The following is a 24,663-nucleotide window of genomic DNA, read 5'->3' as shown; positions in this document are numbered from 1 at the left end:
TTGTGGGTTTGGGGTTTTATTTAATCCATTCTCTTTCATCCCTTTAAAAAAAATTGTATGTGCACTGCCTGTTCTTAATAATGAAATTCACTGTTGGATGTGATATACTGAAAGTTAAAATTTTCATACCATAGACATGATTTTCAAACAAATGTAATTGCAAATGGTATTTGGATAGGCAGTGAAAAAAGCTCTTAACCAAAAAATGGCTATCTTGTCTGAGAGGATAAGGACAGAGCACAGAATCCATCCACAAATCATTTTAACAAAATTTAGTGTACTTTTAATTCCTTACAAATGAAATTTCTCTATGTGGAGTTGAGAGACCTTAGAGTTTAATCACCAGTTCAATTGCATGATTTCCTGGAGGGTTTGTTGGTTGGTTTTTTTGTTGTTTTTTTCCTTATAATTATGTATCTGTTAAAATAGGAGGAATTCCAAAGGAGCATGAATAAAGTAGAACCAGTAAAATAAAAGCAAATTATATTCTGAACTCTATCTCCTACCCTAACTGTATAAATAATTGCTGGGAAATGCTGTATGCTTCTGTGTTTCATAGTGGATGTTTTACAGTTGGTAGACTTCACCCTGAGGTAGGTAAGGTTTCATAATGTCCAGAGGAGATTAAATTATGTGGACTGCTCTGTAACTTTTTTTCTTCAAAGTTTACATATCAATTGCTAGGACAATTCTGCATGTTAGCTATGATTTTTTTTTTCTTTTTAAGTTGAAAGAACAACTCAGAATATTCGTACATTTTTCTGAATACTAGGGGAGAGAGTTTGCATTCATGTTTTCTTTTTAATGTTTATCTCAATCTACAGTTTTTTGTAGCTTCAGATCCTACAGTTAAAACCGATCGATTGTGGCATGACAAATATACTTTGAGGAAATCAATGATCCCTTCTTTTATTACAATGGAGCAATCAAAAAAGGTAGGAAGTCAAAAGTTGATCTTTGGTGCTTTATTTGCCCCATGCTGCTGTTTAGATTTCTAGTAAGAACACAGAGACAAAATTTAACAATAAATAGTTGTCTTAAGAATTTTAGAATTGTTTGCTGAGGAAAACTATAAGACTGTTGATCATTTCCATTCTCTAACTGATATACTGTGTTTAAGGAGATCTCAAGGATGGAAAAGATTGTTTTGAAATCCTTTTTGTGATAGCATTGAAGTTCTGGGTTGCTGTGGTTGGCATTGTGAAGCTAAAAGCTCAGAAAGACGACACAATATGTTGTATTGGTGGTTGTGACTGCCTTTTTTGTTTGGTATTTTCTTTTATGCAAATCCCTATTAAAAAAAGAAAAAATCCTTTTTTGTTCAGGTCCTTCTCATAGGAAAATCCATAAACTTCTTGCATCAAGTTTGCCATGATCAAACTCCATCCACAAAGGTGATTGCTGTCGCAAAATCATCAGAGTCTTCAAAAGATGGTAGAGTATCAGTGTTAGTCAGCTTCTTGCCTTTGAACTGAGTTTTGTGTAATAATGTGGTTTAGACTACAAATTGATGTGTTGGATAATGGGATGGAAAGGAATATGAAAGTCCCCTCTGCCCTAAAATAAAGGTAGTTCAATGGATTCTTGCATCTTACAGAAGGTGTTTGAAGATGCATATGCATAATTTTATTTTCTTGACTTGATAGGTTTGCTGGATGATTGTGAATATACTGGATTTATGAATTAAACCATTCAGAAACCAGTCTGCCTTCAACTGACCTCTGTTGAGAGGGCTGGAGTTGGGGCAGGGATATTCTTGAGTGCTGCAGTAAGAATTTAGTATTTGCAGCTTCTCATCAAATACACTTTATCATATGATTCCATAATAATACTGAATTAATTCTATGATTAAAAAAAAAACCAAAACCAAAACCAAATACTTGTAAGTAAGAGAAGGAGCAATAAAAACATGCAGGACAGAAGCCTTTCTGTAAATGCTTTTTATTGCTACAATATGTACAAAGAAAACTGAGTGTGTGGAAAATTTGTATAATTATTTTGGAAGATGACTTAAAATTGGAGTTGCCAACTGTTGAATGTTAACCCAAAATGTAACTGTCAGAATACCTTCAGGTTCTTTCTATTTAGAAGAGATTTCAGTTTTAATGAATGAGAGCTTACACACCATCTGCAGTTATTCTTGGGCATATTCTTTGTGTTGAAAGTAGCATTGCCATGGTGAAAGATAGTAAATAATAACATCCATAGCAAAGAGATGCTGCTACATCTGGAAGAAAGAACAATTTACTTTCTTCTGGTGAAGGTGATGCCTTGCTACGGTAAATGCTTTTTAGAAATCATTTATTACACTGAAGAGAGTCTAATTGTTAAGATGCAGATCATGGAGTTAATTTATCTGATATGATTTTGTACATAGTTTCTGGAAGTATAATGATGTCCTACTAATATATCCAGCTTTTGTCAGGAAAAGAGTTCTCCAAACATTCGTTTCCTTGTCAAGTTCTTGTCTTAATGAGGAGTTTGGAAACTTCAGGGAATGTCACAGAATCAGACTTTGTGAGGTTTCCCTCATTAAAGAGAGTCTTTTTTATTAGACCCACTGTTTACTTTTTCAATTCGAAATTTTCAATTTTATTAATTGAGGCTGCATCTCATCAGAACAACATGAAATTTGGGGTTAATTTTTCTTGTCTGCAGTAGACTGACACTAATCCTGGAGCCAAGCAATGCACTGTCTTACACTGATTTGGTACCTCGATCTTAATTTTTTACCTTTACAGCCACAGCTGTGTAATTCAAAATTGTGGGAGTATACCCTTTTCAAATGAGAAAGGTCAGACTCTTAGGATAGTTGTCAGTCCATGTTGCTCCATGTTGCCTGAAGAGGCCACCCTTGTTGCTATCTTGTATCAGCCTCACTGAAGTCCCTTAATTAGTTTGTAGTTGTAGAAAAAAGTAAAATATGCTTCCTACTAAATGACAATATCCTTTCTTCCCCCTCCGTTAACAGTGGAGAAGAAAACAGGTTGCTGACTGTTCGCCCAGATAATGCAGGCATACTTCCTTCTCCCTTATGCTGACTTGTATGTGGGAATGCTTTTCTATTGAATGTTGTGACTTATTCTTTGATTTCTTTTCCCACACTCTCAGAAGTGACTTCTGATTTAGATTCCCCCCCAACAAAACTTTTCCCAAACTCTGAGCTTTTAGATCTCCTTCAAACAGATAGAGAACAGTCCTGAGGAGGACGACTTAGGGATGCTGGTTGATAAGAAGTTGGCAATGTGAGCTGGCAGACCAGAAAATCAACTGTATCCTTGATGCATCAAAAGCAGCATGGACAGCAGGTTAATGGAGGTGGTTCTCCCCCTCTACTCTGCTCTTGTGAGACCTCACCTGGAATATTGTGTCCAGCTCTGGAGTCCCCAATAAAAGAAGAAAATGAAACTGTCAGATCAAGTCCAGAGGAGGATCACACAGTAGACCAAAGGGCTAAGAGCACCTCTCCTATGAAGACAGGCTGAGAGAGTTTGGGTTGTTCAACCTGGAGAAGGCTCCGGGTAGACCTTATGGCAACCTTCCAGTATTTGAAGGGGGTCCTATAGGGCAGCTGGAAGTCCCTTCAGGGACATTTTACAAAGGCATGTAGTGACAGGATGAGGGGTAATGGCTTCCAACGGGAAGAAGCTAGATTTAGATTAGACATTGGGAAGAAATTCTTCACTACAAAGGTAATGAGGCACTGGAACAGATTGCCCAAGGAAGATATGGAGGCTCCAACCCTGAAAATGTTCAAAGCTAGGTTAGATGGGGCCTTGAGCAATCTGGTCTAGTGGAGGTGTCCCTGACTATGGCAGGCAGGGTTGGAACCAGATGATCTCTAAAGTCCCTTCCAACTCAAAACATTCTATGAAATTATTTGATTTGGTGAATTGGAGTATTTCAGCAAGAAAGAAAGAAAGAAACAAAAAAAAAACCCCAAAACATTACTTTCTGGGTAAATTTGATGAAGTACTATGAACTATGACTGGAAAGTACAACCTGGGTGTAGATTAAGAATAATAATGTTTAAGTATTGGCTGCATTATACTTGCTTTTACTTTGGCTGTGGCCAACGTGTAATATGCAGATCAGAATAAATAGCAATTTCTATGCTTTTGTTTCAATTCCAAAACTTCTTTGCCTCAATTTTGTAAAAATACTAATTTAATTTTAATTTTTTTTTTCCTTAAGCTGCTGATTTGTTCACAGATCTGGAAAGTGCATTTCAAGAGAAAATCGATGCAGCTTATTTTGAGACCAGCAAATACCTCCTAGATGTTCTCAATAAGAAGTACAATTTACTGGAACACATGCAGGCCATGAGGCGCTACTTACTGCTTGGTCAAGGAGACTTCATCAGGCATTTAATGGACTTACTCAAGTAAGAAAGCAGGAAGAGGAGTTATGTTGAATTTCTGATGCTTGCAGATGTGTGATCAACACAGGATGTTTTTGTACAGAAACCACTTTTGGAAGCAAACTCTGAGTATCTTAACTACTCAAAAGTTTTAATTTTAAACAATTTCTAAATTCTAATTTGGGTTTAATATCTTTAATCCTGAGCCTAAAACTTTTGTTTTTAATTGTTCTAGAAAGTATATTTAGTGCCATTTCACAATACCAAACAGCTTTACTCTGAGCCTGTGACAGACTCAAGGATGTTAGCATTTCTTTCACTCCTCTGAGCAAATTTAAGCACAATAGTTCTGTTACTGTTGATACCATTAGCTAGCATTATTGTGAATATTTGGCTTCTGTATTTTGAAAGTGTTTGGTCCAAAATATTGTGTTTAAAACCCCTCAATGCATTTATAACAATTTAAGTGATGCCTCACCAGCCAAGAGGCATTCAGGTGCTCCCACAGTTCTAAACTTGCAAGTTGCTTATATTTGCAAGCTCACTGCTTTTATGTGCTGCTGCTCATCATAGAATCTAAAACGTCTTTAACAAAGCTTTCTTTTGGTCTAGAAGGCAAGCTTTGTAGTTAAGCTACCCTTAACTTGTTTATAAATCAAAATCAACATTGTCTGGTGACAACTTGTATGTGACCATGTAGGTTTGGGATTTTTTTAAGTGAAAATTAGCATGAAGTAGAATAAAGCTGGTTTGTGGAGTCAGTATTATGTGTGAGGCAGAGGTAGTGAGGGGCTTTCCAGTACTGATCATGGCAGGGAACAGTATTGCAAGGTGCTTGTTACTTGCAGGTTGCAGCTCTTTAGAAAGGGTAAATTACACAGAGAGAATGGATTTTTGTGCTTCTGTCAGCACTTCTAAGCCCATGAGATGGCTATCAGCAAGCCTCTCAAAACTGAAATGAAATTATTGCTTTAATGTGTAATGATGTAATCTACCTCATTTTAGATACGACTGCAACTCAAATTACAGAATAGTTATGCTAGCAATTCTGGTAATTTCCAATTACTGGCATTAAATGAGGATAAAGTTACTCCTTGTACTGATGTTCAGGTGTATAGCTACATATGAATAGGCCTACTCTGCTCAAATAGTTTGCTCATTGATTTGCTTCGTGGTTAAGGCTGAAAGATTAATATGAGAGGTATTGAAAGTCTGTCAGAACATGTTTCATTTTGTGCTGCAGTTACTACCAAATCGCTGCTGCGGAATATCTCAATAATGTGCCGTGACTGTTTGTTTCATAACTACCAGGCCAGAGCTTGCACGACCAGCTACAACCTTATATCAGCATAATCTAACTGGAATCCTTGAAACAGCAGTGAGAGCAACTAATGCCCAATTTGATAATCCTGAGATTCTCAAACGATTGGATGTTCGACTTCTGGAGGTCTGTTACATCATTCTAACTCTGACTTGAAACACAGCTTTTTATGTGTGTGTACATGCAGACATCTATATGAAACAAAATTTTCCTATGTGTATATAGTAGATACACCCCACCCCTCTTTCTGTTGAAGTCAATTTTTAATTATTTGAGCCTCATTTAGTATGTCTTCTTTTCCCATTTCCTGCTTTTCTTCTATTTGTATTTCAAGCTGTGGGTTTACAGCCATTTCATTGACAATATGAAGTTGAATATTTGAGATCTAGCAGTAACTGATTCTAGTGGCCCTGATTTCAAGTTCTGCAAACAGCTCCTACTGCTGTTGCTCTTACAAGAATCTACAGGGTAGTTTCTTTGTCACCAATAGTTGCAAAGAGCAAAGCAATGAAAGTGCATTGTATGAAAGAGACTTCTGTTAAGAAACTTGAATTAATAAAAAAGCTCTAGTCCCAGAAGTGGGAGTTATTTCAGATGCTACAGTTCATCAAGTTAAGTCTATACTTCCGACTGACTCCTGCCTAACAAGTTTTTCTTTTCGTTCATGTCCTTTACTAGCTCCAAGAGAAAAATACTGACCTTATAAATATCAACATTTGGGTGAGGTAAATCCCACCCTTGTGTCAAACTTTGATTTTGTTTCTGACCAGAAACCTCTGTGTCTTGTGTTGATGTAGATGCTTGTTTTTTCATAGACTGTGAAGAATGGAAGAATAAGCAAGAATTGGCCTTCCAGTGCTAGTATCTTCCGATAATACACTGGAAGTAGCATATCTTTTTAATGCAGGTATCTCCTGGGGACACTGGATGGGATGTCTTCAGCTTGGACTATCACGTCGATGGACCAATAGCAACGGTAATGTCGTAATACGAACATGTCTCAGTTCCTGAGTTGAATTGCTAATTTTTGTTGTTGTTGTTGAAATAGCCCTTTTTATTCTGGAGTGTAAGATCAGAGAGATGACTTTTTTGCATCTAGGATGCACCCACTGCCAAAACAGTTGAGCGGGAATCTCAGTTGTTATGAATTAACTGTGAGTGCTGAAAATCTACATTTCAGACAATCATTACTGAATATTAGGAATTAATTTTTTCCGAGCAGAGATTTTAGCAAGCACTTAATAAATGGAGTGCTCGTCTTTTCCATTATTACTAGTCTGTGGCTGCTCATTTGGGATAATTTGTAAGGAGCTGAAGAATGTATTTGAGGAGAACCTACTTGGTAATGTCTAAACGAAGTGTGATAGTTAGTGTTCATTGGAACTACCAAGAAAATAGCCACACTATTGATCAAAGTGCATTTAGCCTCTATAAAGAACTCATAAAAAACTTTTTTCTTTCAAATAGGTCATCAAAATATGAATCTGGTTAGCAGTAGGAATTTTCATATATAGTTTGAAAAGAGCAAAATGTTTAGGCTTTATCAAGTTCACCTGTTACACTTCTTGCCATTCCTTGTGTCTACTTGAATGTTAGATAATTTAGTTCAGCCCTTGAAGGAAGATCTTTCCACTCTGGGGTTTCTAGGTTTTGGGTTTGTTTTGGGGTTTTTTTGGACAATATTTACTAATAAACTGCATGGGTTGGATAAGAGGGACTCTGGAGATGTTCTTGGTCCTTCAGAACACTCAGAGTGTCTCTTAAATTAGTACCGATACTTTGTTTTGTAGGTATTTACACGCGAGTGCATGAGTCACTATCTAAGAGTATTTAATTTCCTTTGGAGAGCAAAGCGAATGGAGTATATCCTTACTGATATATGGAAAGGGCACATGTGCAATGCAAAGCTTCTGAAAAGCATGCCAGGTGAGAGGCCTAAATGAATGACATACGTGTAAGCTGGATTTAGAAAACCATATCTTACGTTAAAAGGGAAGGAAAAAAGTCTATTGGGACAGATGAATTTTATATTCTCTTGTTCCTCTTGACTGACTGTTTAATGGTAGATGATCATCAAGATGAAATAACATTGTAAATGGAAGTTTCCTGCTTGTTGTTTTACTTGATCCTTGACTGAGGTTTTGTAACAATGAGCAAAAGAAACATCCCCGTCTCTAAAAAAGGCTTGTTACTCTTCTGTCCCCTTTTATTCACCTTTCTTCTTCCTATCTGTGCCTTGTGTCTCCCTCTTTCTTGTGCTGGAACTAGTAAGTCTCATACATGCACCCCTGTAAATTTACTAGTTTTACCTTTACTCATTCCCTGTGCTTTTCTTTAGCTAAGAACAGAAGAAACAAATGCTTGAGAAGAAATAGGAAAGCTTTTAAGTGGAGCGTCTCTGGTGTATATTTAATGTACTGGGTCTTTTTAATCCTACTTCTCAGCCAAGAATATAGTTATATTTGTGAGCATCTGTACTGGCGCACTCTTGATGTTTCCTACCTGTCTGCATTTCTTTCAGTGAAAATAGCCATTGAGGGTTACTCTTCTTTATGGCATTAATATGTCTTTATAAATATTATTGTCTTTTATAATTACAAACTGCTGGGTGGGAGTGGTCACCTTAGCCTCAGAAGGTTGCTAAGAAACAAGCTCTTGTAAAGTGTACAATGCTGACCTCTGGAACTGTACAGGATGACTAGCTCTCCTTTCTGCTTCCCTAAGATAGGATTTTGTTTACCGTCATTTCCCTGTCCTGAATAAGTGCTTGTCTGACTCCAGACCAATGGTGTTTTGCATTCTTGCCTTCTATTCCCTTTGAAGCTAGGGTGCAGTTAAGAGATTTTGTTCTCGTCACCTGATTGTTGTCAGGCTGGAGCTCTCTCTCATGGTTAGGTTTTTGTTTGTTCTTTTATTCTAAAGATGAGGTTTGTTTTTTCTTCCTTTTCTTCTTCCCCTCCTTCTCCTTGGGAGACCTTTCTTATTCTTTGCTATGGAGCAGTCTTCTGCAGGCAGCAATCCCAGTTGTTTGAGGCCTTTAGGTTTGGCTGTTTTAAGTAACACAGTCATTGAAAGTGCTGGCCAAGCTGTTACAGCTATTGCTGGCAGGAGACAAGTGCTGTATTTCTCAGTTTGTGCCTCTGACAAATAATATGTTTACAAAGACCTGTACCACCTTCTGCCTGGAGGAACAGGAGTCTGCTCATTGACACATCTAAGTTGGAAGCCACAAGTAGAATTTTTTTCTGAAATACATGGAAGTACACTCTAGTACTGGTTTATGATGAAGTAGTAGAACTTTTATTTTCTCTCTACCTCCAAAACAGTAGCTTGTACTTCCAGTCACTGAGCACCAAATGGAGGCAGTAAGTAATAGGAGAAACCAGTTGCAGAGTCTTTTGCTTTTCAGCCACAATGAGGTGGTTTTGACTTTAAAGAATAGCTTTAATCACAATTCTCCGGAAGTCTTAACAGACAGGAATTTTCATGCTTTGAGAATGAATACTTCTAGATAGTAATGTCAAGCTCACTCTTTTCTTGTCAGTAGCTGGAAGAACACAAATGTATTCAACTCACCAATGTTGAGGAATTTGTTGTTTAGACAACCCTGGAGTTTCTCTTCATTCATCTTATTTAAAGCAGATGCAGTATAGAATGGTTTGGGTTGAAAGGGGCATTACAGATCGTGTAGTTCTAACCTCTGCCACAGGCAGGGACACCTTGCACTAGACCAAGTTGCTCAAAGCCCCATCCAACCTGGCTTTGAACACGTCCAGGGAGGGGGCATCCACACTTTTTCTGGTCAACCTGTTGCTGTGTCTCACCAGCTTCATGGTCACGTTTCTCTTGATGTGGCCCAGCTGGCTTCCTGAGCTGTATGTGCATGTTGCTAGGTCACATATTTTCATCCATCCATAACCCCCAACTCCTTTGAAGGGCTGCTTTCAATCCACTCCTTGCCCAGCCTATATTGACACTGGGATTGCACCACTCTCTCAGATGCAGGACCTTGCACTCGGTTTGTATGGGCCCACCTCTCAAACTTATGATAGTCCTTCTGGATGGCATCCCTTCCCTCCAGCTTGTCAACCACACCACAGAGCTTGGCGTGACTGGGAAACTTACTGTTGGTACACTCAATCCCACAGTCCATGTTACCAAAAGTTATGTTAGAAAACACCGGTCACGATACCACCCCCTGAGGAGTGCCACTTGTCATTCAAGCCATTAACTGCAATTCTTTGGAGTGCAAGGCAACCGTCCAACCAATTCTTTATCTACCAAGTGGTCCATGTGTCAAATCCATATCTCCAATTTGGCACCAAGGATGGTGTGCAGAGCAGTGTCACATGCTTTGTACAAGTCCAGGTAGATGACATCAGTTGCTCTTCTCTTGTCTGCCAATGCTCTAAACCCTTCAGAGAAAACCACCAGCTCTGTCAGGTGTGATTTGCCCTTCACAAAGCCATGTTGGCTGTCACCATTCACCTCCTTATTTTCTGTCTGCTCTGGCATAGTTTCCAGGAGAATCTGTGCTATGATCTTGTTGGGCATAGAGGTGAGACTGACTTATGTTTACCCTTTTCCAGCCAGTGGGAACTTCACTGGACTGCTATGGCTTCTCAAATATGATGGATAGGGGCTTAGGAACTTCATCCACTCCCTCAGGACCTGCAGATGTATCTCATCAGGTCCCATGGACTTGTGTACCTTCAGGTTCCGTAGTTGCTGATCTTCTCCTACATAATGTGTTAGGGATAGTCTTCCGGCAAAGATATAAGAAATAAAGAACAGAGTAGCTTGTTGTAATATCTGTTTCAGATCATTAGCTGTTCCTGTAAAATCCCAAGATATGAAAATACAGAATTCCTTTTTCAGTAGTCTCATAAATTGCCTGCAGTTGCAAATTACTTAGCTTTTTAGAAATTACTTCCTCTTTCTTGATTCCAGAAGGCTGAGTATCTTCATTCCAGAGAATTTTTGCAGTTGATGGTAATCTTCATATTACCCTTCTGCAGCAGAGGTGAGGTCATTAGTGTCTTACTTGCATGTGTCTGTCATGGATCAGGGAATTGAACCTGGACCATGTGAGCCACAAAGTCCCTACCCCTGTCACAACCACCTTCTCTTTTGGTCTCAGTGTAGTTAAATAATGTAGAAATACCCTGTCTGTGGTTTGAAGACTAATGTAAAAGATGTGAGGACCCAGAAGCAACTACAAATCCAAAAGAATGCACTGTGTTTTGCTGTCCTGGGACTGGGAGGAGTTTTTTTCCCTTGTGATATTCTGCAATTTTCCAGCACTGTCTTGAGCACACAATTGGAATCATATTTGGCTTACATTTTCTAGGAGTTTACTGTGCAATGTTCTTTGCTCATCTGTTACCAACCAGTATTGCTGCTACCATCCAAGATTTGTGACTGTTTTATGAAGTATTCAATTTGGTAGAAAAAATTTACCAAGCTGGTTTGATGGCTGTGCCTGTCCTTGTGGTCTTTAACCTGCCATCTCTTTGGATTTTTTTTACAGAGCTATCTGGGGTGCTGCATCAGTGTCACGTTCTGGCATCAGAAATGGTCCATTTCATTCATCAAATGCAGTATTACATTACATTTGAGGTATACTCTATCCACCCAATTAGTTGCTTAAAAATTAAGTACTTTTAATATTTTGTATGTGTTGTGTGTCTTAAATTTCAAAGAGCTTGTCATCTAGCAAATCAAAACAGCCCAATCCTGAATCATTGCTCCAGGTGCTTGAATGTTCATGGGATGAACTCTGGAACAAGGTCCAACAAGCACAGGACTTGGATCACATCATTGCAGCTCATGAAGTTTTTCTAGACACAATCATAGCTCGGTGCTTGCTGGATAGCGATTCCAGGGTAAGTCTTCTCCTTTGCATTAAACTGTAGTTTTGTGAACTTGGATTATGCATTAGGAACCACCTTCTGTGTTGTAGGAGCAAGGGGAAAAGTCATTTTTCTTCCTCTGATATCAGACCTTATTATGGTAGGCTCCATACACACTCCTCAGACACAAGTGACAGATGCTGATTATAAAACTTGTTGCAATGTGGCCTATTATTTATGGTCCTAAGAAGCTGTGGGATGATGCAACAACTGACTTGGGGCTGTGCAAAACAGTCTCTCCAGCTGTGTATTAGAAACAATTTATTCATGTTCTGAAGACTGGTAGTAACTTAAAATGCTTTTGCTGTAGAACTATTTCATTGTTTTGTTGTTCAACTGCCTGTCTCACAGGTACTTCTCAACCAGCTTCGAGCTGTTTTTGATCAGATCATTGAACTCCAGAATACCCAAGATGCAATGTACAGAGCTGCTTTGGAGGAGCTGCAGCTGAGGCTGCAGTTTGAAGAGAGAAAAAAACAACGTGAACTTGAGGTACAGTAAGGATATTACTAGAATGTGAAAATTAATTGAGGCAGATATACTTATCTGTTGATATATGCAGGGACCAGGTAGAGGTGCGGCAAAAATGAAGAAGCGTGATTGGGGCAAACATAAAGGTGGTTGTCAGTAGCCAGTGAATTCAAACAAAACTGCTGAGTGGTGTTTTTCATTTCTGTCTTGCCCAAAACTTTGAGGTAGTAAGGTTCTCTACTGAACTTTGGAGTAAGAGAAATTTAGAGCTCTTTTAGGTGAAGTAAAGGGAAGAGGCCTTAATATTCTGAATGTTTTTGCACAAAATGCCCTACTCCATACCTTCTTCCCTGTTGTCAGTCTGAGACATGCACTACTGGTGTGAGACACACCTCAGGTTTCTTTCATGTGTTGTACGACTAGCAAAGGGGCTGATAGTTTCGGTATTAGTCTCCATGTTTAGCTTTCTATGGCATTGGTTGGTTTAACTCAGCAGAAGGTGGTCTGATTAGCAGCTTTTGTCTTGTGATGCTTGACCTCAACTCATTTGGTCTGTGTAGGGCAAGTGGGGTGTAACTGCATCAGAAGATGAAGAAGAGAGCAAGAGGATTAAAGAATTTCAAGACTCAATACCTAAAATGTGCTCACAGCTGCGAATACTCACTCACTTCTACCAGGTGCCACTTAGATTATATATATTTTTAATATAGATACTGAGCTCTGACATGTAGAAATCAATTTCAAATATTGAGTAGCTGTAGCTTCTGTATTTGTGTGTGCAGTTTGTAGATCTAGGTCTTCAGTTTTTGCTTCTCTCCTTAGAAGCTGGTGTTCACTGTTCCTCAGCAAATAATAGGTTTTGTGATCATGCAAAGGGGAATAGTCTTCATGTAATTCTTCTGGTGTAATCTGAAAAAAACCCTCCTGCATTCTGTTTTTTTCTTACCGTCTTTGCAAGTCATTGCTATTTAAGACTACAGAAAGGATCTTTATTAATGGCCTAACACTTGGTTTTAAACAGACTGAAATGGGCAGTGTTGGTCAAACACGTGCACAAGTATCTTTTTTGGATGGGACTTACTCTGACATTGTGTTAATTTGATATATCTGATTTTAAAGCTTCCATTCCCCAGAAAAATTGGCTATTATAATTCAAGGAAGGCATTCCAGAAAGCAATGAAAGGGAGTGAGGCAGCACTATGTGCCACAGCAGCTTTATAAGTGGCATATCCATGTTAATGTTCAGTGGAGATCAGGAAGTGAGTCTTCCCATCCACCCAAAGTCATCTCCTTACCTGCGTGCTGTGGAGCTCCTGCGGCAACTTGCTGAGAGCTGATCGGGAAGCTGGGCTCCAGAAGCATGCCTCTCACATGGCAATTGCAATTCCCATGTGCAAACTACCCCAAATGTGTAGAGTCTTGCTGTTGGGTCTGTAGTTCTGGCTGCTCTCATGCTTTTGCCAGGCCTGGGCATCACCTGGCATCTCTGTGAAAAACACATCAGCAATGCCTTCATAGCTGTCTCTTGGATTTTTCTTTCTCCTTCAGGGAATCGTCCAGCAGTTCCTGGTTCTGCTGACAACCAGTTCTGATGAAAGCCTTCGATTTCTTAGCTTTAGATTGGACTTTAATGAACATTATAAAGCAAGAGAGCCAAGGCTTCGTGTATCATTGGGCGCTAGAGGCAGACGAAGCTCACATATGTGAAACAACTGCTAAGGACTGCACCTCAGTATCCCAAGGATGTTGAATCTCTTGTTGGACGAGGCAATCAGTGCGACATTATACAACCAAATCGTGCGTGATTGGTGTCTACCATTTCTGCAGACAACATGTTTCCAGTCATGTGATCGTGTGACACTGTATAGCAGAAAGAAAAAAGTAGGATTTTTTACACTGACATTTCCAGGATTACCAGACTAAACAAGTTGATTGAACTTCTTCCAGTCAACTTCTCAAATCATCCTTTGAAACAAATGCCAATTTTATTTGAAGCTTTCTGAGCTCTCCCCACTGTAACTTATATCTGTGTCAAGCAAATTGCATCTTTTGTTTATAGAAAGCACCATTTCTTTTTTTAACAAGAAAATAAGAAGGTTATTTTTTCTAAATGTACTTGTTCTATTTGAAGAGAGAGTTTTGTTAAAGCCAGACCTAATATCCTTGTTAAGAAGCTATACAGCATTTCATTATGCTGTTTTTTCATTGTTGTGATGTGTGACTGTGTGAGAAACTTTGTATCAGGAGACATAAAGTTATATTTAATTTTTTGGTTGTTTTCGAAGTTAAATGGGAATTTTAAAATTGGTAGGGAAATTCTATGGTTACTGTACAGGAGAAAACTGCCGAAGCAGAGCAGGAGTGTATCTATTGCACATAAGGTCTAAAAAATGAAGTTAAAGCCTCAGTACTCTGAAAGGAAAGTATTGGTTAAAATTGAATTAAATGAAATAATTGATGTTCAAAATCAGATGTGTAGAAACAAACTCACTTGGCTAATGTTGACTTCATTCTCTTCCCTATTTTTTCATTGTAAATATTTATATATTGCTGTCCAGATGTTGGGGAGAGGGGGATTCTTCTTTTGCAAAGTTGTCATTATATCAGGTCATTTATTATGTTCCACAAGTGCAAGCTTAGGAAAATAAAAACACAACTATCTTTCAAATGCGTTCTGCTTTTTGTAGTTGAAAAATTACAATTTTTCCACAGGGTAAGAAAGCAGAAGCTTCCAATTAGGAGTGTATGGAGTTACAGATCTCTACACACTACTGTGTGCAGTTTGTGACTTAACAACTACCCTCGGATCAGCCAGGTCGGTGGCCTGGTTTACCCTTTGCCCTTATGCTGCTTGAATCTCTGAAAGCAGAGGCACCTGCCAGGCCATGCTGGTGAGGCTACTGAGCCATAATGGAGGTGAACTCTGGTGGGAACAACATGCTGTCTTGCAGCCCTAGACTAGGTAGTTTGCCTTCTGGATAGCATGATTCCCATTATTGTGCAGGCCTTGGAGTCCTTGCTTTTGTGAAATAAAACATGTGAGGCTTTTAACCCTGTACATTTACAGGACCTGCTAGTGCAGCTACCCTCATAGGGTTACTTGCAGGCAGCATTTCAGCTGTAAGAAAATATGGATTCTGAAGCCAGTGATTGTGTGCTAAAAGGAAAGCTGAAGATGCCTTTGTCAGGCAGGAGTACTCTGTTTTTGTGGAAGTATATTGTTCTTGTAAAGTCTGAAAGAACTACAAAGCTTAGGTGAGTATGTTTTGGCCAATCTGTTGGGAAAAGAAACAACAAAAAGAAGCCCAGCACATTAGCTGCACAAGCACTCATTTGGTCATTGTCTTGTCACTAGGTAATGTGTCATTAGGGGACAAGTTTCAGAGGAAGGTTTAGTTTCCTTTGCTGAATTAAATCCAAGAGTACAGGAAACCCACAGTGTGTAGCCTTGCTGGGAACTATAATTCTGAGCTGATTCTGTAGAAATCCGTTGATCTGGGAAGAGTCCTCATTGCTGCAGGTATTGCTCCAGCTGGCAGGCTTAGGGGTACATTCTGAATGCAAGACACAGAAAGCCTGGGCCAGTGGGGACCTGCCATTATCCTCAGTGCTCCTTTGTGGGTGGAGACCAGTCTTTTATCCCCTAACCAGCAGCTGTCATATTTATTTCAGTCTACATGTTTTTTGTCCCTTCCTACAGTTAAAACTGATCAGTTGTGTGACATACATGGCTTTAGGAAGCCAGCGACTCCCTTTGACATAAGATGGAGCAATGACAAAAGTATGTGGACAAAAAGAAGAATCTTTGTGAAAATCTGTTTGTCCCACACTCTTAGGGCCAGATTCTTATCAAAATAGTGGATCAAAAGTTGAACAAAAATATATTTTGAATTTTCCTTTTGGCTTGGAAATAACTAAATTAACAGCATTGTCAGAATAAATTATTGAAGAGTGCCACCATTTCAGACTGGAACAGAAAACTATGACAATGCATCAATAGATACTTGAAAGGCGATGCATAGAATAACCTGTCCAGCTTTGCAGGAAAATCTCCTGGAAGTGGAAGGAAACTGCTCCTGAGATCTTCAGTTTCTGAGGCAATGGCATACATTCTTCTCTCTTTCTCAGACTGTTTTTAGCCATGCCTGTACCTGAGGAAGTGCCATCACCACTCTTGAACCCTCTCTGGCAGCCAAGCTGAGGGGAAGGTTCTGAATTCCTGGCACAGAATAACTGCACCACCTCTACTGGAAGATCCCCTGGAAGTGGATGGGAGATAGAGATACCGTCTTCAATTTTTATGTCAATTTCTGCCTTTTTTTTTTTTTTTTCTTTTGCTGATTTATGTTTTGCCTTCACCTGCAGCTGAGCCTTCCCACTTTGGGATACTGTTGCTATTACCCAGTGGTGCTTCTTTGCAACACGTTGTATGGCTTTTGTGGAAGAATCTTCTTCAGTTAGAAGAGAAGACTGATATTTATAAAGCTCTCCCAACAGAAATGCCACAGCTAACTATGCTCCGGGATACTGTCCCTGGAAATGCTTCAGAGTGTGGCACAGACATCCAATCAAGGATGTTGTGAAAAGCAACTCACAGAATGTGGGGAAAATAGTGGAGGAGGACGATAAAATTGTGTGTAAATAAGGTGCTGGTCAACATTTTCCTAGCCTTGCTCCTCTTCTGATCTGTGCAGCTACCCTTACCAAATTCCTTTCCCTCTCTGTGTGTGTGTGTGTGATGAGGATCTGAGTGCAGCAACTGGAGTGTGATCACAGGTGGGAGGTGTACCTCTGGTGCCAGCCACTTACAGATACTGCAGTAATAGGGTGGATGTTTCTGGAGGTGAGAGGGGACTGAAAGGTCCAAGGATCATCTGCTGGCTGGACCACATACATAAGCCCATCTGCTGGAGTGATCCATATTTGTACAGTGACCTTTTCAGAAAGTTGTATTGCAGGAGTTTGGTGTTCAACGGGAGTCTTGCGTTTCATTTGGGGCTGGAAACCAATACAGAACTCTACATAAATGTGCATACTTAATGTAAAAGTTGACAGCTTCCTTCTGCACAGGTGCAGTAGGTGTATTTCTAAAGAGAAACAGGAGTTTTACTTTTTTTTTTTTCACTTTTTTTTTTCTTTCAATACTTACCTAGTGCAATTAATATTAAAGATTATCATTCTTAACAGCACATTTACTGCACAAGGATATTTTTTTATTTTGTAAGGTGTATAGTGTAGGCTTCTGGCTGGTAATGTCAGTGTTTTGCTATTGAAGCTACAGTGTCTGGAAATACAAATGCATCTGGGGGCCTAAGCGGCCATGTCTCCAGGTGTAAACAGGCCCAGCTCCTCCTGCTCTCTGAATCCTATCCCAGAGCCATCACTAACTGATTCTGCATGCTCAGCCCCCTCCTTTTCAGAGTTGCCAAGGCCCAAGGAAATTTCTGAGAAACTACAGTAAGAAGCAGAAACCAAGGACAGCATTATCACCCATGTTGTCATACAACATGCACATTTTTCTCAGGTAAAGTGCTGCCAATATCATAAACACATTAAAAGGAAAACCACTGGAAAGTATTTGTCTTATTCTTTTCAAATGCAAAGGATATTTATTTTGGTAACTGATACAGAAATCATGTTTTAACCAATATGAAAAAAAAAGTTAAAAGCCAGTCCCTGGAAATTTAATCTTCCTCTTGTAAGTTATAACAGCTTGACTGCCTCTTGGTACAGTAAGGTGCAATTTAATATCTTAAAAACATCTACTAGGAAATGCAGAAGCCCATCATATTTTTTCAATGAATTCGTTATAGGTTTAGGGTAGGAGATCAAGGACAGCATATAATCATAATCCAGTTTTATTTTAGTGATACTATTTTTCTTTCAAGGCCCAGTGCATTATTTTTATACCAGATGCAGTGAAAAAAATGTCAAGGTCTTTACATATCAGGGATAGATTTCTTGTGGAAGGAGTATGTCTTCCTATCACAAATGTAAGATGTCCATTTTTTTGGACAAGAAATGGACAAGTGGCTCACCAAGCCATCATTTACCAGTAGTCCTGGGTAACTGGGGAGGTCCCAGATGACTGGAGATTGGCAAACGTAACATTCATCTACAAGAAGGGCCTGGAGGAAAGCTGGGGAACCATGGCACTGTCAGTCTGACTTTGCTGCTGGGGAAGGTCATGGAGCGGATCATCCTGAGTGCCGTTATGCAGCATGTAGAGGGCAATGAAGTGATCAGACCTGATCAGCATGGGTTCATGAAGGGCAGGTCCTGCTTGATGAACCTGATCCTCTATGACAAGGTGACCTGCTTAGTGGATGAGGGGAAGTCTGTGGATGTTGTTTATTTGGACTTTAGTAAGGCATTTGACGCTATCTCCCCCAGCATCCTTATGGAGAAACTGCATATGGCTTGGACAGGTGGACTGATTTGAAACTGACTGGCTGGGCCCAAAGAGCGGTGGTGAATGGAATTAAATCCAGTTGGTGACCAGTCACAAATGGTGTTCCCCAGGGCTCAGTTTTGGGGCCAGTTCTGTTTAATACCTTTATCAACTATCTGGACAAGGAAAATTAGTGCACCCTCAGTAGAACTGCTAGATGACACTAAGTTGGGGTGTGCTTGAGGGTAGGAAGGCTCTGCAAAGAGACCTGGACAGGCTGAATCAACGGGATGAGGTCAGTATTGTGATGTTTATCAAGGCTGAGTGACAGGTGCTGTGCTTGGGCCACAATAATCCTATGCAACACTACAGGCTTAGGAGAGAGTGGCTGGAAATCTGCCTGGCAGAAAAGGAGCTGAAGGTGCTGGTTGACAGCATCAGCTAGCAATGTGCTCAAGTGGCCAAGAAGGCTAAGGGCATCCTGTCTTTTGACAGGAACAGTGTGGCCAGCAGGACCAGGGAAGTGATGGTGCTCCTGTACTTGGTGCTGTTGAGCCAGCACCTTGATTACTGTGTTCAGTTCTGGGGCCCTCACTACAAGAAGGACATTGAGTTGCTGGAGCATGTCCAAAGAAGGACAATAAAGTTGGTGAGGTGTCTGAAGAACAAGTGTTACGAGGAACAGCTGAGGAAACTGGGATTGTTTAGTCTGGAGAAGAGGAGGCTGAGGGGAGACCTCATTGCTTTCTACAGCTACCTAAAAGGAGGCTGTAGTGAGGCAAGGTCTCTTCTCCCTGGTATCAAGTGGCAGAACCAGAGGAAATGGCCTGAAATTCCACCAGGGGTGGTTTACATTGAGTATTAGGAAAAATTTCCTCGCGGAAAGGGTGATTGTGTATTGGAATAGGTTGCCTAGGGAGGTGGTGGAGTCACCTTCCCTGGAGGTTCTCAGAAAACATGTAGATATGACAGTTCAGAAGATAATTTAATAGCCATGGTGGTGGTAGGTCAATGGTTGGACTCAGTGATCTTAGAAGTCTTTTCCAACTGAAACAATTCTTTGATTAGATGGTTCTGTGATTTTTTTTTTCAGCCTTTAAAAACGGATTTTTTTTAAATCAAGAATGGCAAATTATCTTTGAGCAGTGTGAAACTAACTTCCAGTATGCCACATCTAACAATGATTTTCAGTGTTATGGATACTCTTGAAGTGCACATGTAAATTTTTGAACACACTAAGAGCTGAAAAGCAATGAATGGAATGGAAAAAAAAGGGAGGTATCTGGGCAGAAAACAGGTGCCTACTTTAAAACTTCTAGATTTAAAAGAGTGGAGCCCTCTGTGACATTTCATTAGTGTTTCCTAATGCTGGCCTTAGAAACCAGCTGTGGGTGTGCACATTTGTACTCATTTCCATTTTCATCCAAATGAGCAGCCTCAGAGATGACAGAGCACATTTGGCACGCAGTAGAAGTTCTCAGAAGCTTCTCAGAAGTGCCTAATTAATTTTGAAAGTCATCTTTTGGCTACTTGAACCAAAAATATCACTTTAACCTTTAGTAAGATTCTACTAATTGGAGAGAGGAATAAAGAGTTGGTGAGAGCTGCAAGAGAATTGCAAGCATGTATAAGTAGGGCAGGGAGAGATACAAGAAACTGTTGCTTCTTGTCAGAGAAAATAATTCTGCATGGTTTCTAGAAGGGCATTTTAATTGTCACCTGCTCTACCCAATTTAACATACCAAAATTACTTACTGTGCCAAGGATAGCAATAAACAGTCAAGAGAAAGATATTATCCTTCTCAGTCTACAGTTGCTCAGAGTGAAAAGCTTCTACCACTGTAGATTTAACTAGCCATGTATGTCACTCTGAGGGCTTTCTGAAGCACAATTTTAAACTGCAATGAAAATACATTAATTTTATGTCAAAAAGACTTATGACAAACTTAATGTATGAACCATTCAGTCTTCTCCTGAGCAGCCTGCTTTAGGCAAATCTGCTCTGGCACTGGGGTTGGACTAGGTGATTTCCAGATGTCCCTTCCAATCCCTATCATTCCACGATTCAGTGATTCTCTAAAGTATTAAGCCAGACTCCCTGATATGATATTCTAATTAGTTTGTGAATTTAAGAGATTGGAATAATTCATAAGAGTTATCTTGATACTCTCACTAGAAGAGCAGAAAAAGGGCCTCAGTATTTATTTTCCTTCTTTTTGTTCCAAAGTTCCCCTTGGTACTACAATGTGACTACCCAATATTGTAAATTCTCTCATAAAATCATTGGACCAAAACCTGAGCACCATATGAGCGGAAATATGGACTTGAACCCAGGTGGAAGGACAGAGGTGAGCAGAGGTGTAGGGGGTCATAAAGAATACCAGAGGTCAGGCAAGTTAAAGAAACTGAGATGATGGATAGCTGCTTACAAAAGGAGAGAAGGGCAGAGAAGAGAGCAAGGGTTCTGAGTAACAATAAAGGGTGAACAGAGATGCCAAAGAAATAGTAGACAAAGAATAACATACGAAGAAAAATCTGAGGAGTGTAGGAGGTGAAATTCCTATCACTGCACAGTTAATTTACTTCAGCTCTTTGTGGAACAAATTCTGTTAAATGTTTTCCTCCAGAAGTCATCAGAACAGCAATTAAGTTAGCTAAACATTGGAGTACAGAAGATGCTATTGGAGTGATTGTTACCATCAGTCTGAGCAGTTATGGTAAGAAAAAGCTGTTGCAAAGCAATTACCCCATGTACGAAATCTTCCAGTGCAATAGACAATGAGAACCAATTCTTTGTATCTGAAATACATGCCACAAGAACAAGGTAGTTAAGCATCTAGGATCCCTATACAATGGGAACATTCCCAAGATATCACTTTGTTGCCCTTTAAATTTTTTCTAAAAATTGCAAAGAGAGAGGCAAAGAACAGAGTCTTCTGCTTTGCTTTCCAACCAGGCACTGCATTCACTCTTTCAAAGAGGGTGTTTGTACTGAGTTTTACCTCCTTTCTCATGAACAGTGCTAAATGGTATAAAGAAAAAAGAGACAAGTTGCAACAGGCTTACAAGGGCAACTAAAAAAGGCAAATGGGAACTTTCCTTTTAAAATGCAGTGCGTATAATGAGAATGAAGAAAGCAAAATTCTTTAGAAAACAAGCAACTGAACTATCAGAGGGAGAGGAATGAAATTGCACTGTTTACTGGAGACGAGACAGCATAAAAAGAACAGAAAATGTGGGGTGAAAATTATATCTGATAAACAAGAAGAGCAGAATTCCCACTCATTACAACTTTATTAAGGCAAAACCAGAACATATTTTTGGCAGCTGTGATCCAGGTTATTAAAATATCCATGAATGAAATGCATATTTCATTTATTATCCTATTAAAAAAAATTACTAATGCAGTACAAAGTTATGCTATTTGTGTACCAATACATGTACAAAATACATGCACGTAATTAATACATTTACTAGTAGGCAAAGAGAAATACAATTATTATGTTATTTTCTTAAGGAAAAAGATATGACACAGATTTCTCAGCTACAGTAGCGTGGATGAGCCAACACAAGTTTTGCCCAGTGCCAGATAGGGCTTTAGATGCTACAGAAGATGGGTTTCATAAGCACTGCAGACAAAACAAGTACTGCAGTTCCACAAGTGTTGCAAGAACAATTGGAGATCACTGTTTCCCAAAAGAATTGAAGAGGAAATGTTTACTGACTTCTCAAATCTCTGTCATAGTTTAAGCCCACCCAGACGGCACCAAAGGACCACACAGCCCCTCACTCACTTGTACTGCCTTCAGGTGGGGTTGAGAGGAGAAAATACAGCTAAAGGCTCAAGGATTGGAACAAAGGACAGAGGATGCTCACTTACAAATTACAGTCACGGGCAAAAGGCAGACTGCACTTGGGAAAACAGAATCAATTTAATTGAAATGAAACCACCACAAATTCATTAATTTAATGAGTAGAACAGTGATAAATACAAATGGATCTTAAGAGCATCTTTCCTCCACCTATCCTTTCTTCTTGGGCCCAGCTTTGTTACCCCTTCCCCTCCAGCAGCACAGGAAGGTAAGGGTATGGGGGTTATGGTTAGTCCCCATCCATTTCATGTTGTTCCTACCACTCCTTCCTTCTCAGGAGGAGAACCCAGAGTCCTCCGCTCCTGCAGTGTAGAATCTCTCCCATGGAACACAGGCTTCCATGAATTTCTCCAACTAACTGTGGTCCTCCCAGCAACAGATTGCTCCAGTGCAGGCTTCCCTCAGAGTCACAACTTTTCTTTGGGAGCCATCTCCTTTTCCAGCACGGGGTCCTCCATGGCCTGAAGATTCTTCTCCTCCATGGCCTGAAGATTCTTCTCCACCATTGATCTCAAAAGGCTGCAAGGGCTCAGCCTGCCATCTCATCACAGACTAAAATAGAATTAGTGTTCTAGGGTGCCTTCCCCTCTCCTTCCTCACTGACCTTGGTGCATCCACATGATTGTCTCTACCATATCCCACCCCTCTCCAAAACAAACAAATGAAAACCCTCCAAAACAAAAAAAAACCCACCCAAACAGATTTTTTTCCCCCTCTTAAATATGTTATTGAAGAGACATTGATTGGCTCAGCCTTGGACTGGGGCTGATCTGACTTGGAGCTGCAGGAACTTCTCAAAGCTTCATACAGGAACCATGCCAGAAATCCCCTTCCCCACTGCCACCCCCCCCAGGCACAAACCCAACACTACTCTCTTCATTCTTGTTTTCAAAGAAGACTGAGAAATCAAGAGGATGGATACATTTTGAGAATAAATCATATCCCAACTTCCCTTTCACCTTGGTTTCCTACCTCACCAGCCTCACTTCAGCCTTTCAAATATCTAGGTGAGTTCTGGGATCCTTGATACAATTAGAAAGGATATTTTGAAGGCTGTTATGAATGCTGTTCTTGACAGATGAAGCTAGTCAAGAGTCGCAGGAAAGGTGAATCATTCAGAAAGCCATAAATAATCATAACCACAGAAGTACATAAACAACCCCTTGAATTTCCCAGAACACTCTGGTAACAGCACACAAACATTGAAAAGTTGCCTTCGTACTCCAGCGTTACATGGTATAGGCTTTATAAAAAGCATGCTCCAGGTCTTTCATAATTCCATCAGCCAGGTCACCTTATTGCCCACTGGAGCAATTAGTTGATTAGATCTATTCTATAAGCACCTTTGGGCAAAGAAAACAGATATACATTTACATATAATCTTCAGGGGACACAAAAGAAACAGGCAAAAATCAGTTTGGGCATCGTGAGGAGACAACTTTATTGGAAAGATGTCCCATCTTTTATGAGAAAAGTAGTAAATCAGCTATAAAAGGTGGGGTAGCAGAGGAAAGGTATCTGTTAGATCTACACTTACCCTAGTTTGAATCTGTGCAGAGGTTCCAATATGTCACAGGCAAAAAGTTTTAGAAATTAAAATAAATCAAAGCTCCTGCAAACCAAAAAGAGCAAAACAAGCATTAATAACAGAACAGGAAATAATTAAAAAAAAAAGTAATAGGGTGGTTGCCAGGAATTATAAGAAAAGAAAAAATGTTACCATTTCCTTAATTAAGACCATTAAAGGGCAATAATGTGACTCACAAGAAACAGCTGGGTAGAAGAAGTTTGCAGGCACTTGTGACTTAAACTATAGGGTTTCTTAATGGGCAATTATGTAATTGTAGGCTTATTTTAAGGCTTGACCTTTCAGCACTATAAATAAAGAACTCCTCAAGAACACCTTATAAAGGCATTGGTAGGTACCAAACAAGATCAGATCTTTAAGTTCATCCTGGTTAGCTGGTTTGGACGCACATTGCAGCATACACCTGGAAATGCTAAGGCCATTCCAAGCCTCACGAGCCCACTGAACTGTATCACAATTCAGAGTAACAGAAATCCTTCCGATCCTATCACTTGCCAGAGAGAGGATGACAGCAGCACAGTGTCACACACCTCACAGATGTGGTCTCTGCTTGACTGGTCAGACCCATCTCTGGTAGTGACTTGCAGCGTTCCAGCTGAAGCTCTACCTAAGCCTCCCACTTTTCTTCGACCTGCTAGCCTACATTCTAGTACATGGACACAGAGCAGAAGCCTCAAATTCCGAGGCTGAAATACCTGAAACGGCCTTTAGAGGACAGTGGAGAATTGCAAATAACACATTTTCAGCT

General features: G+C 39.8%; 1 protein-coding gene across 1 annotated transcript in view; it reads left to right on the top strand.

Moving 5' to 3' along the window:
- Positions 1 to 13,771, top strand: part of TUBGCP3 (tubulin gamma complex associated protein 3) — a 51,379-nt gene extending 37,608 nt beyond the window's left edge. Inside the window, exons 12-22 of the mRNA XM_054382847.1 lie at positions 825 to 935; positions 1,326 to 1,434; positions 4,195 to 4,384; positions 5,672 to 5,807; positions 6,589 to 6,657; positions 7,472 to 7,607; positions 11,212 to 11,300; positions 11,435 to 11,566; positions 11,945 to 12,085; positions 12,625 to 12,741; positions 13,613 to 13,771. Of these exons, the coding sequence (XP_054238822.1) occupies positions 825 to 935; positions 1,326 to 1,434; positions 4,195 to 4,384; positions 5,672 to 5,807; positions 6,589 to 6,657; positions 7,472 to 7,607; positions 11,212 to 11,300; positions 11,435 to 11,566; positions 11,945 to 12,085; positions 12,625 to 12,741; positions 13,613 to 13,771 (1,389 nt within the window). The remainder of the gene's footprint in view (positions 1 to 824; positions 936 to 1,325; positions 1,435 to 4,194; positions 4,385 to 5,671; positions 5,808 to 6,588; positions 6,658 to 7,471; positions 7,608 to 11,211; positions 11,301 to 11,434; positions 11,567 to 11,944; positions 12,086 to 12,624; positions 12,742 to 13,612) is intronic.
- The last annotated feature ends 10,892 nt before the right edge of the window (positions 13,772 to 24,663 follow it).

The sequence above is a fragment of the Indicator indicator genome, chromosome 1, assembly GCF_027791375.1.
Source record: "Indicator indicator isolate 239-I01 chromosome 1, UM_Iind_1.1, whole genome shotgun sequence".
Taxonomy (NCBI): domain Eukaryota; kingdom Metazoa; phylum Chordata; class Aves; order Piciformes; family Indicatoridae; genus Indicator; species Indicator indicator.
The sequence above is the reverse complement of the archived record's forward strand: the minus strand, read 5'-3'. Positions and strand labels throughout refer to the sequence as shown.